The sequence below is a fragment of the Eptatretus burgeri genome, chromosome 4, assembly GCF_056783735.1.
Source record: "Eptatretus burgeri isolate ZD-2024b chromosome 4, Ebu_testis_v1, whole genome shotgun sequence".
In the NCBI taxonomy this organism is placed as follows: Eukaryota; Metazoa; Chordata; class Myxini; order Myxiniformes; family Myxinidae; genus Eptatretus; species Eptatretus burgeri.
In genome coordinates this window covers 18,059,039-18,079,835 of record NC_140964.1, presented here as the reverse complement: position 1 = coordinate 18,079,835, position 20,797 = coordinate 18,059,039, and the positions used below count along the sequence as shown (strand labels likewise).

The window sequence follows — 20,797 nt, the reverse complement described above, 5'->3', positions numbered from 1 at the left end:
GCATGAAATAAGTATTTGGGTTTGCATGTTTTTGTTATTTGAAACTTAAATTTGTAACTCGACATGTAATCGAAGTTGCTCCAGTAAATGAATCGGTTAAGCATAATGTTTGTATTTTATTCCAAATTTAGTGCAGTCTGTTGTCAAAGATAAATTGATGATAATGCAGACTTTCCACAGCTTTATAATGCTGTTGTGAGATTTGTATTCGTCAAAACATTGTCGTGGAAAATCCTCAGAAGCTCATTGGACACTTGCTCTGCTTTTCAGTTTTTGGTCTTATTTTTGTTTTTTCTTCTGATCCCTCTCATGTCCACATATTAAGAGTTGAAAGCCCATAGTCACACGGCATGTCTTCTCTCGCCGCAGTGGAACATGGAAAAAGTTCTGCAGAAACTCCCAGAGCTGTCGAATGCTGCTGGAACCAAAGATACTGACCTGATCTTCCTGCGTGGTCTAATGGAAAGCCCCATAATCCAGTCACTGCCCAAGGTGGGTTTGTTTTCAATGAAAGGAAGAGTTTTCAAGCAGTGCAGATGAAAATGATAAATTCTGCTTTTTTTGAAATTTGTAAAAATATGAAAATATTCCTGTTGATCTTCTTTCTCAGCCAACAGTACTTATGTTGTCTTGTGCTGCCTTGAAGTTCAAGATTATTTTGTCCTTATTACAGTAATACAAATTTGTTGTTTGAAAGTGACTGCATTCCCAGGATTATATCTTATATGAATATTTTTGTGTGTTTGTACGCTATGTTTTCACGGCTGATGCCGAGTACGTAGAGGCCCAAAATTTTGGGTGTAGGTACTTCAGAATCTGGACATGGTTTTAAGATATCACACGTTGGCATTGACATCCGTTTTTGAGGCCACCAAAGGCTGCTAATGTGTATCTTGGGATGTAGGGTCAGGCAGTGCTGCCGCATGCACGCAGCCAAAAGGTAACCACCATGAGGTCAATAACTCCATAGCTGTTCAATGTTCAACACGTCCCGAAACCACTGCTGGGAAAAGCTCACCCAGCCGGGCAGCGCATGCTATCCGCCCAACCCCCCACCTCCCAACTGGCAGCGCCGGGAAGGCTGGTACAGAATAATCAAGTGAAATGTTTTCCATGTGGGGAAATTTGTTTGCTGCAATTACTGTAGAGTTGTGAGTTAATATGTTTATTTTATGTCCAGTAAACCTCCACACAATAATAAAGAATGAAGTGTGCAAAGCATAAATACAATTTCTCATGGTTTTCATAAAAGCAAATTAGCTTTTTAACATTTTGTAATTAATGGCAAATAAGATTACCAAAAAAAGAAGTAATTACGTGAAATCAAATATTCGGAGGAATTATGAATTATGATCAGTGAGTAGTGTAGACTTCATAGCCAATACAATGTCTTGTTTTTATTTGTTTGTTGTGTCATTATTTCCTTGTCCTTATACAGTGGAATTCCTGACAGGACATGTCAGTGCATGGCAGTGTACTTTCCTTTGAGCTGCCCAGTCTGGGTTTGATAACTGAGCTGAAAATTAACTGTCACTCTGGTACTTTGAAGGGCAGATATTGCATTCATTAGTATCTGCCACCAGGTGATATTAATGTGAACGGCCTCTCTGCTCACTTTTGCTGATGGATGTTATAGATCCATTGGTACCTTTCAAAATAGTGGGCTACTGTCTGTAGATACCATGGGAAAATTTCAAACTTTTGACCTCAATATTGCTGGGAAGGCAATGCCAAACTATCCAGTATGTTGCTTGTCAAGAGACTGCTTCAGTCGCACTGATTTGGGAACAGTCGTCCTTGTATATTACAGACATCTATGTGTCAAATCAAAAGGGTCCCGACTTGGCAGGTGTCTTTTCATCACAGGGAAGGAAATCGATTAATAAATTTATTGATTACTACCTCCACCGCCGAAGGTAGAAGGAGGTTGTGTTTTCACCCCGTCTTTCTGTTTGTCTGTGTGTGAGCAGGATATCTCAAAAAGTTGTGGATGGATTTCAACAAAGTTTGGTGGACAGGTTCGGAGTGTGATGAGGACAAATTGATTCGATTTTGGTGCCGATCTTGATTCGAAACCGGATCTGAGAATTAAAAAAAAAAAATTCAGGTGATTTTTAACCTTTGATAGATGGTACCAAAAACGATAGAAAGCACATATCTAAAAAAGTTGTGGATGGATTATAACAAAACTTGGTGGATGAGTTCGGTAAGTGACAAGAACAAGCCAATTAGATTTTGATGCGTGACAAGGCCGAAAGGCAGGATCTGCATCCAGACCAATCAGTGGGATACGAAACGTAAACTGTTCAACCTGGCGGAGGTATGATGGGCTCTTCCGAGTGTCATTTTAATTTATTCAAGGAAAGCCTTCATTTTGCATTCATATAATAGGTGCTGGAAAGCTTTTGAAGAAGTTGGACATCAACAGGATCAAGGGGTTGAGAGTATGAAGAATAACATGAAGACAGTTGCAATGCAGGGTATTACACACAGTCATTTATGTATAGAATTGGCTTCCTGGGAAGGTGGTAGCAGGAGGTATGGTCGGTAGGTTTAAAATGGAATTGTCTCAGTATCTATAAGTCATGGGAATAGAAGGAAACATGGACAAATATAGAAATTGAAGGTCGATCGGAATTGAATTGGGCAATCTGTGGGCTTCTGTGCGTGTCGTGCTGTCGAGGTGTCTTGAAATATTGATTCTCCGAGTCGTAGGTGCAGTCAAGCATTAACATGTCTATATTAATGCAACCATCCCCAAACTGATCAACCCCCTCCACCCTCCCACTCTCCCACTTTTCAAAATAATAGAAATAAAGAATCAGCTTACTTTGACCATGGACCGTTGCCATATGTACCTTGTCAATTGATAAAATGGGATGTGGATGTACTGTTGTCGATACTTTGGCTGTACAGGTATATGATAAATTGTCGGTAAATTATTATTCATATACAGTGTGATTCATGTTTGGAGACTCTGCTGAAACTGTCTCAAGGCCAGAAATACATTGCATAGTTTTCATTGCCATTTTTGCTGCCATTGGCAGTCAGAACAGGAAATTTGAATTTCGCCTGGTGGAAATGTACAGTTGGGGGAAACCAAAAACAAAAATTCTGAGCAAAAGGATTGACGAAGGGTGAACACTCAAACTTCAGACATCAACAAGAGGGCAGAGGCAAAGAGGAACATAATTAGACAGACATCAACAATGACAATGTATGTTCAGTTTTATCTCATGTCTCTTTTATATTTACACAATTTCAGACCAGAAAGCTGACTTTACCTTTACTCCAATGAACAACATGTTTTGAGATGCAAGAACCCTGACAGTCACTGCACAAGAACAGTGGTTTTTCGTTGAAATTTAATCCAATCCTCGATAAGAATATCTCAATATGGAGCACACTAGCAAATTCACTGTCCCACCAGTTAGTGCAGTGCCTTCAAAAAGTATTCACACCTCTCGACTTTGTGTTACATTTTGTTGTGTTTCAGCTTCAATTGAAAATGGATAAAATTGAATTTTTTTTTGTCACCGAGCTCCACAAAATCTATATATTACTAAAACTCTCATCTTGCATGTATGTATGTATGTTCCTGAAATACAGCCAAAACGGTGCAAGATAGCACAATTTTTTTAGGGCCACCTTACTCATCATTCTCCTGCGGTGTGCAGTATCAAGTTTTGTTAAAATCGGGCAACGAAAAAATTCTTAAAAAATCAATTCCCCATTCGGTCAAGTACTCTTCGGGAGAATTTGATCAATTTGCTAACAACCTCAGTGGTATAGTTCACTGGAGCTATCTTTGTTTTTTTCTTGAAATGATTTTTTTCATCAACCGCTGTCGCAACGGGTTCACGGGTCGTCTCGTACCCCATCATGACAAAGTGAAAACATGTTTTTAGAAACTTTTTTCAAATTATTTAAAAATGAAAAGCTGAAATGTCTTGCATCAAGAAGTATTCAACCCCCTGAGTCAATACTTTGTGGAAGCAACCTTGGCAGCGATTGGCTTCTTGGGTATGTCTGTATCAGCTTTGCACATCTGGATTTGGGGATTTGCTCCCATTTTTCATTGCAGATTTGCTCAAGCTCTGTCAAGTTTGATGGGGAGCATCAGTGAACAGAATCTTCAAGTCTTTCCACAGATTCTCAAATCTCGGCTTTGTTTGGGCCACTCAAGAACTTTCACTTTCTTGTTCTGAAGCCATTCCAGTGTTGCTTTGGCTGTATGCTTGGGGTCATTGTCTTGTTGGACCATAAATCTTCGCCGCTGTCGAAGGCCTTTTGCACTCTTAAAAAGGTTCTCAAGGATTTTCCTGAATTTGGCTCCATTCATTGTTCCCTCTATCCTTACAAGTCTCCCAGTCCCTGCTGCTGAAAAGCATCCTCACAGCATGATGCTGCCACCACCATCACTATGCTTCACGGTAGGGATGGTGTTCGATGGGTGATTAGCTGTGCTCAGTTTCCACCTGACGTGGTGCTTTGCATTCAACCAAAAAGTTCAATTTTCATCTCATCAGTGCACATTATATTTTGCCTCATTCTCTTAGAGTCTTTCACGTGCCTTTTTGCAAACTTCAGGCATGCTGTAATGTAACTTTTTCTCAGGAGTGGCTTCTGTCTGGCCACTCTCCCATAAAGCCGAGATTTGTGAAGTGCTGCAGAGATTGTTGTCCTGGCAGGTTCTCCAATCTCAGCCAAGGAACCCTGCAGTTCTGTCAGAGTGGTCATTTGGGCTGTTGGCCACCTCCCTGAAATAAGGTCCTACTTGTCCAGTTGCTCAGTTTGGTCAGACGACCAGCTCTAGGAAGAGTAGTTCCATGTTCTTTCTATTTCCTAATGATGCAGCTCACCATGCTCTTGGAAATTTCAACACTCTGGAAATTGTTTTACCATTATACCCTTCCCCAGATCTATACCTCCTCCCATTTCTATCTCGATGTTCTATGGACACTTCCTTGTACTTCATGGTGGAGTTTATTTCTGCTCTGACATGCACTGTCAGCTGTGCTGTCTAATATCGAAAGGTGTGTTTCTTTCTAAATCATGTTCAATTCATTGAATTGGCCACAGGTGGACTCCAATGGAGTTGGAGCGACATCTCAAGGATGATAAAAGGAAATTTGATGCACCTGGGCTCAATTTGGAGTGTCATAGCAAAGGGGTTGAATATTTGTTGACGCAAGTAGTTTCAGCTTTTAATTTTTAATTAATTTGTAAACATTTCCACAAAAAAAATTCTACTTTGTCTTTATGGGATATTTTTTGTCGATCGGTGACAAAATAATCTCAATCTAATAGATTTTAAGTTCAGGCTGTAACACAACAAAATGTGAAAAAGTGGAGGGGTGTGGATACTTTCTGAAGGCATTGCACATCTGTCTGCAAGATAGGCCTGGATAGATTTGAGTGAGCAAAAGCTCGTGATAAGGTTTTTTTAATGAGCTATTGCCAAGACATTTATGTTTGCTTCATTAATTTTATATTGTAGTGATGTTGTTATTTGGTTATGGCTAATTTGCAATTACATTCCAGAAATCGGGACCTTAATTGTTTTCTTTTCCCACTGGATGAATAACTTAAATATTTTTGCTCTTTTCCTTTTTCCTCCCTGGCGTTGCTATGATTTGGAGTATGATTTCTATCCCTCAACCCCCCCCCCACCCCTGCCCCCCAAAAAAACCCAAGATCCGAAGAACACACACACACACACACGCTGAGAGAAAGTCTACACCGCCTTTCCAATTTTTCTCCTTTTGTTGGCTTTTTGCCTGGAATTATATTTCGTTTAATCAGACCTTTTTCACCTTTATTTACACATCGTAACTCACATCTTCCAAGTGAGAAATAAATTCCACAAATTTCAGAAAATGAAGTAAAAATGCAAAACTAGAATATCTTGTTTGGATAAGTGTCCACCCCCATTATAATTGCAATTGTAAATTAACTCGGGTGCAACCAATCATCTGTAAAATCACACACCAAGTTAATTGGCCCCCACCTGTGTTAAATTGTAGTGATTCTGAATATTTCAGAATAAAATCAGCTGTTCCTGTATGTTTCCTCTGCTGTGTCGTGCATTTCACAGCAAAGACTCAACCATGCACACCAAGGAGCTTTCAAAAATATCTCTGGGATAAAGTTGTGGAAAGGAACAGATTATCAGGGGATGGGTATAAAAATATTTCAAAGACCTTGAATATTCCTTCGAGCAGTCAAGACAATCATTAAGAAGTGGAAGGTGAATAGTACCACCAAGACCCTGCCGAGATCAGGCCGTCCCTCCAAACTGGATGACCAAGCAAGGAGGAGACTGATCAGAGATGCCACCAAGAGGCCAATGGGAACTTTGAAAGAGCTCCAGGCCTTCATGGTAAAGACTGATACTGTGTGCATGTGACAGCAATATCCCAAGCACTCCACAAATCTGGCCTGAACTGTGTGGTGGCAAGGAAGAAGCCACTCCTCAAAAAAGCCCACCTTTAGTCCCATTTGATGTATGCAAAAAAGCACTCCGGACATTCTGAATCCATGTGGCGAAAAGTTTTGTCGTCTTCCGAAACCAAGATGGAACTTTTTGGCCTTAATGCAAAATGCTTCATTTAGTGCAAACCCAACACAGCACATCACCCAAAGAACACCATCCCTACTGTGAAGCATGGTGATGGCAGCATCATGTTATGGGGATGTTTCTCATCAGCAGGGACTGGGGCACTTGTAGGCATAGAAGGGAAAATGGATAGAGCAAAATACAGAAAATCCAAGAAGAAAACCTGCTGCCTCTGCAGGAAAGCTGATATTGGGACGGACCTTCACCTTTCAGCATGACAACGACGTGAAGCACACAGCCAAAGCTACACTGGAGTGGCTGAGGAACGAAAAGATAAATGTCCTCGAGTGGCGAAGTCAAAACCCCGACCTAAATCCAATGGAAAATCTGTGGCATGACTTGAAGATTGCTGTCCATCAACCCTCCCCATGCAACTTGACTGAGCTTGAACAGTTTTGTCCAGAAGAATGAGTAAATATTGCCCAATCAAGGTGTGCAAAGTTGGTGGAGACCAATCCCAACAGACTCACAGCAGTAATTGCTGTCAAAGGTGCTTCCACCATGTTTTAACTCAGGAGGGTGGACACGTATCAAACCAAGATATTTGAGTTTTGTATTTTAAATTAATTTTATGAAATCTGTAGAATTTGTTTTTCACTTAGAAGTTGTGGGTTATGATGTGTAATTAAAGGTGGAGAAAGTCTGATTTAACGCAATTTAATTCCAGGCTGCAAGGCACCAAAAGGTGAAAATTTTGACAATGGTGTAGAATTTCTCTCGGTGTTGTAGCTTTCATATTGTCGATATAAATTCCTCATGACATTATCTCAACCAGATTAGATCATGGCTGCGATTGGCTGAATTTGAATGGTTGCAATGGCAACCATCTCAGTAGCTTGCCTTGTGTATGCTATATTTCAAAAACCGTTCAAGATTTAGCTTTCATATTAGACATATCTATTCCTCGTACCACCCAAAATGTGGTGGACCTAAAGTATCAGCTCCTTCTTTTCAGGTTATTGTGTTTTCTCCTCTTCCTTTCTTTCTACCTTTCCTGCTCACTGTCCGTTTATACCCTCCAGTATTTAGCCTGTGGCTAAAGGTTGCATCATTACTGGGAGCGCAGCTGTGCTGCTGATGCAGTGTCCCCTGTTTCCATAAAGTTGGTGCTCATTTTGATGACCTTGGAAAGATGACAAGCTGAGTCAACCCACCTGGTATTATTAAATGGAGGACAGAGGCACAAACTCAAGATCATAAGATTTCAAGCCAGCCCCATTAACTGTGAAGCCAACATCAGGCTCGTGGATAAATAATGAAATATGACCCAAAGGATGGGATTAACTTTCAATAAATTGTTTATTACATTGATATATTTTGAAGAGCTTATTGTTGCAATATCTGGATTCATGGAAAAGCAAAATGAAGAGAAGGGAAAAAGTTGTCATCGCCTTAATGACAATGAAATGGTGGTGAAAATATTGATTTCAGACAAATGGGTGAAAATATGATGGGTGACAGGTTAACAAGATTGCAAACAAGCAGAGATGATGGGGAACAGAGTAGCAGGAAGCTTAGAATAGAAAAGATCACATGTCATGGGTAAGTCACTGGAGGTTAGTTATATTCCAGCTTGAACAATTGGAGGGAAGGTCAGGATCAGCCAAACTGCTTTTGAGGTGGAAAGAAGTAGGAGGACAAATGAATGGCATTGATTAAACTTGCTTACCTTCTTTATTTAATTTTTTTAAAAATTGAATCAAAGACTTTAAATCAAATTTAAAATCAAAATCAAATTAAAGACAAAAAATCGATGACTCCGAGTTCCAACCTGCAAAATCTGCCCATTCACAAATAATCTGACGTCGTTATACTCGATTGACATTGTGAGCGTACAATGACATTTACATTTACGTTGGAGGTCAATCATCATGGTCTGGAGTTACGTAATGTTTGATCTTGGATTGGCCATTGCTAAACATTCCATTTTGATTTGAAAACATGCAATTCTTTTCAAACTACTGTGACAGCATCATGAATAATGTCAAAATGCTCTAAGATCGCTGAGGGCTTGATCATTTTACTAGCAATTGTGTGAAAATAGCTTGGAGGAAAAGATGGAAGACGCATCAAGAAAGCTGTTCATGAAATTGTGACGATACGGACTTATTGCCTGGGGAGCGTTTTGTGATGACAGAGTATCAGAATTCATCTGGAAAAGGTTTCTTTCTACAGCCATTGTTCCAACAACTTGTAATTGCAATGCCATTCTAAAATAATTCATGGTCATACGAGGTGATCTATGTCTCTTTTCCATGTTTCAATGGCAATATTGTTTTGTTCAATGAAATGTACAGCTGTTAGTCTTTAAACGACATTGCATTGCAATACACTATTGAAATCAGACGACACCATGAGACTACAAAATACGAGCAATCGGCGTCCACAGCCATCCTTGGCCATGTTGTGAAACGTCAGTCGATGCCCTTGTGTGAATGAGATGAAAAAGGACTCCACCGAAAGTTCCGGTCAACACAACGTTTGGGATAATATTTTCGTGCTCATTGTCTTCAATGTTGTCGACGCACAAGCGTGGGTATCACATGGTTGGAGGCCTTCAGCATTTTCAACCAATCTTGACTTTCACATGCAAGCGTTCTTCAACAAGCTAGTGTTTCTTCCCGCTCAATCGTTTTCCGGGAATTCCTGGAAAACTGTGGGAAATTGATTCAGGATTCCTGCCTTTTCCCACTTTTTGTAGTTTGGACTCGGAAAATTTTGGTTTGAATCATCTCTAGTGGCAAGTGTAGATTTGCTTGCACTTACGCAGTGTGCTCTGTGCACCTCCTTTCCCAATACTAAGGAAAGACTCAGCAACTTGTGTTTGATGACCTTCAAACCATTGGGGACCATACTCTCTGCAGAACGTTGGTGCTGCCGAAGTCGTCTCCTGAGTGCTGACCTTCAGAGCGATCCCACAACTAAGTTGACGAAATAAGAAATGTGTGCAATGGTAAAAGTTAGCTTCATACAAAGTTACATGATGATTGGATGGAAAATGTGGCCAGTGTTCCAAAAAAGATTGGGTTTCTGACGGCGTGGGTTGAACAGGGTGTTTCACGAAACAGGAATAAATGGCCTCAACCTCGCTTCGCTTGGCCTCGTCCGAATTAGACATGAGACGAGAAACAAGAAATAGAGTTTAAGGAGAGAGTGATTCTTTTAATGTACGATATTTCATCCCATAATGGACTCACTACGAAATAAGATCCTCATTGTAGTTTGTGCAGGCAAAGTTGTGGCTATATAATTAAATATAAAACGATATTTTAAGAAATTCTACATTATTAGTACAACAGAGATGAACGAGAGGAAAAGGATGACGTTGCGGACCCAAAACTATAATACCCCATCATTGTTATAGGTTACATGGTAGGAGGGAGGTGTGTTCAATCCCACCCATCCCTCCTGAGATATCCAACTTTGCTTTCATTTCATATCGTTGAGTCTGCTAATTCTAATTGACTACAGTGAATGAATGAAACTTACACAGTGAGGAAATATTTTCACAACAAATCCAAATTGAAGAAAATGTTTTTTTTTTGTTAAAAGGATAACTTAGAAGTAGGCACACTCACCTCTGAGATGTCCAGCCTGGGTTATAAACCTCGGCGCAGCTATAAACTCGTCATTTTGGTGTTTCACAAGCAGGGTGAGGCGTCAACGTGTTTGCCATCCATTGGGAGGACGTGAAGTCGGAAAATCAGTCTGCCAGCACTGGGAGTGCTGGTGGACATTAAAGATCCCATGGTGTTTTTCGGAAAGTGTAGATGAGTTATCACCAGCACCCTTAACAAATTCCAAATTCCTCCACTTTCAGTCGAGTATCCTGAACTTGTGAAATGCCCAAGATTGATTCCATCTTTGAAACATTTGGGCAGTTCCATAATTTCGGACGTACATTTTGGACACATTATTAAGATACCACAGACACAAAGATTGAGAATATGAAACTTTTATTTGGCCATGATATGACAAGTGTTTAGTAGAAAACAAGTAGCAATGAAAAAATAGTGTCAACACCTTAATGACCTTGGAATAATGAAAAAATACCATGTGTTCGGACGTACACAGAAAAAATGAATTTTCTGACTTCATAAGTTCAATTAAAAATTTCTGTGGTGTGCAGATTTTTTTCGAAAAAAGTGCATTTTTAATTTACAATTTTTGAACAGCTTGTACAATTCCCTTCAAAATGATATATAATTTGTGCTGATAATTTCATTTTGAAATATTGACTTCCTGTTTGACAAATTTATGGAACTGCCCATTTATGAACGTGCTGTGAATGCCTCGACACTCTGCCAAAGGTAAGAGCCTCCATTATTAATTATTGGTTCACGAGTCAGTAAGTGACCACTATATTCGTTATTGGTGTGTGTCTGTCTGTCTGTCTGTCTGTCTGTCCCGAGCATATCTCCGTGGGTTTTGATCCGATCCTAATAAAATTTGGGTGGGAGGTTTATATCATGATCTCGTTGTGTTTTCCTGAGAATGGGCGTGGTGCGCCCATTAAGGGTGGAGCCACGCCCAAAAAACGTGTTTTAGGGTGTAGCCAGTTTCAAGTTACATCTTCTCTGAGGGGGTTTGTCGAATCTGGCAGGGGTTTCGGTATTTGGTTAGCCCAATGGCACCTGCATAGCCCCACGGAGCTCGATTTTTCATTTTTGTCCCAAGGTCAAGGTCACAAGGTCATGAACTTAGAAAATTACGAATTTTGACATAAATATCATACGACCGCCCAAACTTTGAGAGCTTGGATGACAATATTTTTTATGCATAATCTTGAGGTCATTCTCCACCTAAAGTCTTGAAACCATTTTTTCTCTATCTCGAACACCTTGCCCGTGGCGCCCCCTTCAAGTTTGTTTTTACGCTGATTTCATCAAAGTATGGATATATAATCCGAGGAGTGCGAAATGCCATATAGCCGATATGACGTTATATTGTTCCTGGAATGTTCCAGAGGAAGTTTTCCACCAAAGGTCATAATCCTTGACCTTTGACCTTGAAAGGTCACAAAGGTCACATTTTCAAAGTTGTGGGAATCGAACCGGGTTTTCAACCTTCTTCACCGAACTAACTCCAATAAGCTATAGCACACATCCTGTTTCCTTATTTTAATGTCCACAACATTGTTTTGTGACCTTTAAAGGTTATGCAAAGGTCAAATTTTGAAAGTTGTTGAACGAAACCAGGTTTTCAACATTTTGCAGCTAATAACATGTCACTCATAACACATCATGTTGATCATTTTTATAACTTGGTCAAAAATGATCACATTGTCTCATCCTTGACTTTTGAAACAATCTACATCGTCAAATACTGCTCATGAACCATCGTCGTCTTCAGACTTGTAATTATTATTATTATCATTATTATTATTATGATTTACTTAAACATAAGGATTGAATTTTTTTTTTCAAAAAACGTCGGTTTGTCTTCAACCTTTTTCAGTGTCTCGTTCATATAATTTTGAACACCCCATCTCGATACTCGTATTGATATTCTTTTCTCATTGTATTTATCTATTTTTAATTTAAACAGTTCATGTTTACTGCATGTTCATTGGAAGTGCAGATTATGAAAAAGAAAGTAAAAGCAATCTTTGTCATCAATTTATGAACATATTGAAATTTAATAACATGGTGAGGATTCCTCATTTGTTTTAGAAATGGTACAAGTCAACATATGTCAAAAACGATTGTTCCAGGTGATTATTGATAGTTGTACAATTTATTCTGCTGTGTGCAATTTGCAGTTGTGCAGAAGGAAAATCAATTGGATGAAAAATGGAGAAAGTATTTCACTTTGTGTGTATTCATATCAACTCACGGAAAAGGCACCTGATAAGAATTGTAATCAATGGAAAGTTTTCACAGGATGTGTGGTCAAGCAACGGAGTTCATCGATTCGATTGAGAAAATCAAGTTTGCATATTTTTTTTTGTCACATTTAAATCACATTTCCATAAATTGATCTTACAAAATCAAATGTCAACTAAAAATGTTTTCTAAAAGCACTTCAAAAAGATGGGAATTTTATTTTAAAAAAAACAAGTTCAAGACATCTTGAAAACTAGAATGGCACTCGGTAGAGCGCATCCCTCCGCCAGGCTGACCAGTTTAAGTTTTGGATGCCACTGATTGGCCGAATCTGCATCCGGGCCTTTACCAAAATCGAATCAGCTTGTTCTTGTCACCAAACCAACTCTTTCACAATATTTTGTCGCAACTCATCCACAACGTTTTGATATATTTTGCTACATGTCGTTTTTGGCCCAATCTCTCAATTGTAAAGAATCACTTAATAATTCTAGTCTCCGGATCCAGATCCACATCTTCACCAAAATATAATCAATTTGTCCTGATCACAAACCCAACCTGCCCACCAAGTATCGTCTGAATCTGTCCATAACTTTTTGAGATATCCTGCTCACAGACAAACACAGAGACAAACAAACAGGGGTGAATGCCTCACCTCCCTCCGTCTTCGGTGGCTGGTGGTAACAAATTACTTTACAAGAGCAAACTTTGGCTGAAGCTTTAAATTACCTGTTTCATTTTGGCAACATGATGGATGTTTTTTCTCATGATTAATTGCCTGATGAAGGAGGAAGAGGAGGAGATTGGGACCATACTCTGTGCAGAGCGTTGGTGCTGCTAAAGCAGTTTCCTTGGCTATTAGGCACAATCCTGGATGGGGCGCCACTCTGACACAGTATAACAGCAAGCTGGCACTCATTTTGCCGACCTCGAAAGGATGACAGGCCGAGTTAACCTCACCTGATATTAATTCAACAGCTGAGCGGGATTTGAACTCAGGACCCTAGGATCCAAAGCCCGCCGCCCTAACCATTAAGCCAAAACCAAGCATAGTAAGGACTGCGAGGGGAATTTTTGGAAATAATTTCTCCAAAATTGGATGGTACTTCAGTGCTTTCACTCATCTATTTTCGTCAACCATTTGCTTTATAATTCGTACAACAATTTGTGTCCGGATTCCTATCTACTGTCTCATCACTTGCACATCATCATTAAACTATGTAGGCATAATCTATTATATGAAGTGAACCGTGGTGTCTGTTCGTGCATTTGTCTGTCTTCCGTTTACAGCGGCCGCTTTCCGCACTGCTTTTGAAAAGCTGAGCGCACAGGCAAAGCTCAACATTCATCCAGAATAATGAGATGTATTTAAAACCTGTAGATATAACATAGAATCACCGTTTGTTTAACAGTGCGTTAACATATGACATGAGGATTATCACAAAGTTGAACAAACCATGTCAGTGTGGGTAATAACAGTCACCTATATTGAGTGTCTTTGAAAAAAGGTTGCAGTGCAAAGCGATCATTTAATTGAAGAAAAAACACCCTATAGCATTATGCCCTAAATCAACATCAACATTTGGATTAAAGGAGATGTAATACAGATCTTCATGGAGTCGCACACAATTTAAAATAGCTATATTTTTCTCTCTTCGGAGTGCCACACGATTAACCGTTTCAAAAGTTCATGAAATAATTTAAAATAATAGATTAACTTAATTTTTTCTCATCACTGGGGACAGATACTTTTGCTTGCTTTTCCATCATTAGGGATGGGTATTTTTGCTGGCTAACAATATTTGACAATTTTGCTCACGCCGTCTTAAACTGCTAACGTTAATTCCATTCTGTTCAGTCAAAAGTAGACTTTTGTCAAGGCATTTGATGATGTCATGGCATTCCAGTGTGCAGTGCTTTCAAAGGATGACAGGATGGCCTTACAGGTACGCACACTCACCTCTAAGCTGTCTAGCCTGGGTTCGAATCCTGACCCAGCTATAAACTGTCATCCCAGTGTTTCACAGGTAGGGTGATTCATCAATATGTGTGCCGTCCCTGTAATAGAAGTTAAATGTTCGTCCCATCTGCCGGCATTAGTTGGTGGATGTTAACGATCCTACGGTGTCCTTCACGAAGAGTAGGCGAGCTATCGGCGCTACCATGACCAAATTCCAAATTCCTGCCCTAACCAGCAGGGGGCATAGGATCAGCAACACAACCGCACCCTCAGCAAATGATCCTTCCCAGCAGCCTTGTGTTGCATATGAAAGGAGAATAAGTGCTTTCAAGCGTAACTGTCACAGGATTGTTCTTGTTCTATCCATTTATTCTATTCATTGCCTGGTGTTGCCTTGCTGGCTCGAGTGGTGAGCTTGGGATCCTAGGGTCCTGAGTTCAAATCCTGCTTTGCTGTTGAATTAATTCCAGGTGTGGTTGACTCAGCCTGTTATCCTTATGAGGTCGGCAAAATGAGTACCAGCTTGCTGGTATCCTGCGTTGGGGTGGTGACCCATCCAGGATTGTGCCCAATAGCCAAGGAGACTGCTTGAGGCGACACCAAAGCTCTGCACAGAGTATGGTCCAAATGGATGGATGGATTCCATTCATTACTTGATTGTTTTTGGTGTTCTGTGTCCTGCCCATCCTATCAAACGCCATTCCATCACATGACGCAACCTTGACATGTGTATCTGTGAGTTAGATAATAAAGCTATGGTACCAATAGCATGCGGTGGGGTGAAATAGATTAAATTTAAATTGAGAAAATTGATAAACACAAGCAGATAGGAGTGATATATATATATATATATATATATATATATATATATATATATATATATATATATATATATATATATATATATATATATTTATATTTATATATATATTTATATATATTTATATTTATATTTATATATATATTTATATTTATATATATATTTATATATATTTATATTTATATTTATATATATATTTATATATATATATATATATATATATATTTATATATATATTTATATATATATTTATATATATATATATATATATATATTTATATATATATTTATATTTATATATATATTTATATTTATATATATATATATTTATATTTATATATATATATATATATATATATTTATATTTATATATATATATATATATATATATATATATATATATATATTTATATTTATATATATATATTTATATATATATATATATATATTTATATATATATATTTATATATATATTTATATATATATATATATATATATTTATATATTTATATTTATATTTATATATATATATATATATATTTTTTTTTTTATATATATATATATATATTTATATATATGTATATATATTTATATTTATATTTATATCTATATATATATTTATATATTTATATATATATATTTATATATATTAATATATTTATATTTATATATTTATATATATATATATATATTTATATATATATATATATATTTATATATATATATATATTTATATATATATACATATATATATATATATATATATATATATATATATATATATATATATATATATATACAGTCAAAGCTCGTTACTATGCCACCTCGCTTCTATGCCACTCTCGCTATTATACCACTTTTGCTCGGTCCCGACAAAATTCAATACAAAATAAATTTACTATGCCACCCCTACTCTCGCTACCATGCCACTACTGTGTGACTGTTAAAAGGCACGAGTCGTGAAAAAGTCTGCATTGCGCAGTGCTCGATTATCACACTCACGTCCAAAGGCGAAGCGACGAACTACAGTCCAGCTGCGCACAACATAACTCAATACGTACGACAAGATAGTCAGACTGTGTCAAAACACGCGATTCTTCTCCCCGATGCCAGCCACAACAAGCCAATCACAACACGCACAACGAGACACAAAAAGCGCGAGCACACACACAGACACGCAGGCACACGTACAACAGACATCATTTTTTTTCAAATTCAGCCCATAATGTCAGCTCAGAAACGCAAGCGAACCGACTTTACGCTGAGGGAGAAGAAGGAGATCATCGATGCCGCGAAGAAGGAGCCGAATCAGTCCAAGTTGGCCAGGGAGATTAGCAAGAAATGGGGCGTCGAAGTTAAGAGAACCACCATGAAGGGTATTCTCAGCAAGAAGGATGCAATCGAGGCTGCAATCAAAGCTGATTTCCATCAAAGCGCATGAAGTTGACGCAGGCTCACGACCCGAAGCTTGATGAGGAGTGCTCATGTGGCTGAAGCAATCAAGAGGACAGAATGTGCCTGTCAGCGGCGATCTGATCAAGGAGAAGGCGATGAAACTGGCCGAGCTGATGCACATCCCAGACTTCATGGCGAGCGACGGTTGGTTGGGCAATTTCAAGAAGCACCACGGCATCACGTTCAAGACGGTGCAGGGCGAAGCTGGAGCGGTGGATTCGCAATCCCTTCTTGAGTGGCAACAACAGGTTCTCCGGCCCTTACTCAGGCAGTTCTCCGCAGACGACGTCTTCAACCTGGACGAGACTGGACTCTTCTGGCAGCTGCTTCTGAACAAGACCATGGCTTTCAGGGGAGAGCGGTGTACTGGAGGAAAGAAAAGCAAGCAAAGGATCACTATTCTGGTTGGGGCAAACATGAGCGGCAGCGAGAAGTTCCCTCTTCTGGTGATTGGCAATTCCAAGAAACCCCGTGCCTTCAAGAACAAAGAGATCCCGGTCAAGTACAAGGCGAACTCGAAGGCGTGGATGACGGCGGAGCTTTTCGAGGAGATGTTGCGTGCGTGGGACGGACGAGTCGGCCAGCAGGGATGCAGAGTGCTGGTCTGTCTCGATAACTTCTCTGGCCACCCTCCCGCGCGCGAGCTACACAACATCCAACTGGTCTTCTTCCCACCCAACACGACAGCCAATTCCTGCAACCAATGGATCAGGGAATCATATAGAACCTCAAGCGCCACTACAAGAAGCTCCTGCCATGCCGTCGCCGGCTTGAGGCCATAGACGAGGGAAAGGAGTTCAAGTTCACATTGCTCGACGCTCTACACGTCCGCCCGGCGTGCTTAGGAGCAGGTCGGCAAGTCGACGATCAGGAACTGTTTCGCGAAGGCCAAGTTCATCGAAGAGGAGATCCAAACTGAGCCACAGGATGCGGAGCTGCCCGACATCTGGGAAGCTCTGCCTGCCGAGGAAAAGATGCACAAGAACGAGGAGATCGAGCTGTCTGACTTTCTCGAAGCCGACGAGCGCCTCGCGACTGGCGGGTATTTCACGCTGGAGGAGATTCTGTGCAGTGAGGAGCCGGTGGAAAGCGAAGATGACGAGGTAACTGTCGAGGAGGAAATCGTCTGCTTCGAGGAAGCCCAGCGCGCTTGTAGCACCGTCCGGAAGTTCATGCAGCAGAGAAGCGGAAGCCCGGTGTGATGCAGCGTGCGATCGGCTAGACAACGAGATGCACGAGATCCGCCGAAAGAAGATGCGCCAGCCGACGATTCTTGGAAAGCTTTGTGTGTCGTGAATTTCTCGCCATGCCATATGTTGGTGTGTGAACTCTGTTAGTGTGTGTATGTTCTCCGCTCGCTGAGTTTATACAACAGTCATGCCTTTTACTTGCTGGAATAAATTTTGTCTAAAGATTAACTACAGATGGGTAACTTGAGAAAATAAGGCGTTTTTACAAAATCTCGTTATTATGCCACTCGCTACTATGCCACTTTTGCTCGGTCCCGACGGGTGGCATAGTAACGAGCTTTGACTGTATATATATATATATATATATATATATATATATATATATATATATATTTATATTTATATATATTTATATTTATATATATTTATATATATATATTTATATATTTATATATATTTATATATATATTTATATATATATATATATATATTTATATATATATATATATATATATATTGTTGCGAATTCGCACCCGCCGGCATGCGAGCGGCCACGTAACTCGAATCGCGGCACGTCGCCCACCGGATGGACAATTCTGTCGTGACCCTCTCGGACTAACGCCGGGAGCTCGTCGCGGGTGGGCCTTTCGGCCTCACCACGATCGTGCCAATCGGCCCCCCGCGTGGGATAGGGTTGTTCGCCAAACTCGACCTACCGAAGTACCCACGCGGAGGGTAGACCGGGCGATCGCACCTCGCCGCAGGTCGACTCCGGACACGGGCCACTAAAGCGACCCGTTCCGTACTATCGGGATAACCGAGCGGTGTTATCGTCGACCTCGACGGTTCCGATTAATTATCGGGCGTATGAAGCCCACTACCAACCCTTTACGTGAAGCAAGATGGAGATTCAATTCAAAAAAGACGAAGCGAAACGGGAAAACAGTTCAACATGATGCACATTTATTCCGCGGCACACGGAGAACACACATATACAATAACAACAATTATGCACCAAAAGCAATTGCAACAAAAGAAACACAACAATGCAGATCTACAACCGACTATGCGTGCACACGGCAACACTTACACAGTTTTACTTTACAGACGGCGCCAACAACAAATTTACTCAAAAGCAAAAGAAAAGGGCCACCCTCAAAGACAAGGGGGCAGACGGGGCCTGTAGGCCAATATTTGCGCGGGACCTGAAAGATCGGTCCGGTCCGCGAGACCGGGTGGATCCGACCCGTGTCTTTGTGATGAGCCGCAAATGTGGCGGCGTGGCGGTGCCCCGACTTTGTGCTCCTTCGCGGGTTTCGTTGGCATGCTTGGAGTGGGGTGGGAACAGGGCCCACTTTTCGCACTATCTCAGCGCAGGGGAAAAATGGGGGGAATTGTTGATGCTCTGGGGAAAGAGTATAGCTGGCTTGCTTGGGTCCCGCGACGAGCGATTCCACCGCGACCTCGTCGCCGACCGCCATCTTCCTTGCCTCGGACCCGAGCTCTTCGGTCTCTTCCCCAATTCTCCTCAGCCGACTGCAGCAAACCACCTGTACGCCCTCGCCTCCCGACTCCACTCCGTGCTCCAACCCGACTCTGCCCCAAAACTCTCTTCCCAATATTCCTTCCAAGGCCGACTCCCCGCTCCTCCAAGGCCGACTCCGCTCAAACCGACCCTGCTCAAACCGACTCTGCCAACCGACTCTTCCAACCGACTCTGCTCAAACCGACTCTGCTCAAACCGACTCTGCTCAAACCGACTCTCCAACCGACTCTCCAACCGACTCTCCAACCGACTCTCCAACCGACTCTGCTCAAACCGACTCTTCCAACCGACTCTGCTCAAACCGACTCTCCTCAAACCGACTCTCCCCAGATTCGCCCCGCGCTCGGCGCTTTATAGGCCGGCAGGAGACCCTATATGCAAATTTCCGGATCAGGACGAGCTCGGGGGTGGAGCCACGCTCGCCCATTGGACGGAGAAAAAGGGGCGTGAGTCTCCCCTGATCCTACAATTTGCATATCTCGATTCCACACCGTCGCGCCTGGAGGCGGGGCCAAACCGCCCCGCGCTTGCTGATTGGACGGATCAGAAGTGGGCGTGTAGCATTCCTGATCCGAATTCTCCTCGGAAAGGCCGCATTTTGCACTCACGGCTCGGTGCGCATCTTGCACGAGCCCAGGACAGCCCGACGCTCAGTGCTCACAAGTGGTGCGAGAATGGCCGCAGAAGGAGAGGTGAAGGTGGTGGAGGGTTTAAGGTGGTGGTTTATGGCAATGGTGACGTTTGGAATGGCGGTGATGCGATGTTTGCGGGAGCGAGTTGTGAAGGTAAAGGTCGTGGCTGTTGGCATTGTTGTTGTGAAGCGGCGTTGTGGTTGGTGGTTGCTGTGTGATGGCGGTTGAGACGTGGTTGGTTCAAAATAAAGATAGAACAGAAAAACGGCTATCTCAAAGGGTCGCAGCCCGAATGAATCACATTTATTCCCTCTAAACAACGGGTTTGTGGCTAACTACACATGTACTTACAGAGATATCTCACCTACGGGACCTGAATGGTGGCTTGCGAATTTCCTCAACCGCAACAATATATATACATATATACATATGTATATATATATGTATATATATATATATATATATATATATATATATATATATATGTGTATATATATATATATATATATATATATATGTATATATATATATATATATATATATATATATATATATATATATATATATATATATATATATATATATATATATATATATATATATATACACACACACACACACACACACACACACATGCACCCGGGGGTTGTAAAAGTAGCTTGGAAAGAAGGAAGGAGTAGAATATGGGTGTAAGCGGACAGAATTGGTGTGTATTTGGCATACTGCAAAATACGGCTCAGGGAGTGGAA

At 40.7% G+C, this 20,797-nt stretch overlaps 1 protein-coding gene across 4 annotated transcripts in view; it reads left to right on the top strand.

Annotated features, from left to right (window-relative positions):
- LOC147027562 (MAGUK p55 subfamily member 2-like) overlaps nt 1-20,797 on the top strand; it is a 745,773-nt gene that overhangs the window by 348,497 nt on the left and 376,479 nt on the right. For 3 of the 4 annotated variants that reach the window (XM_085877071.1, XM_085877072.1, XM_085877070.1), the window contains one exon: nt 370-492. In XM_085877071.1, the coding sequence (XP_085733197.1) occupies nt 376-492 (117 nt within the window). In that variant the 5' untranslated portion in view covers nt 370-375. Of the gene's footprint in view, nt 1-369; nt 493-20,797 lie in introns of those variants that run through there. The other variant, XM_085877076.1, reaches the window with a different exon arrangement.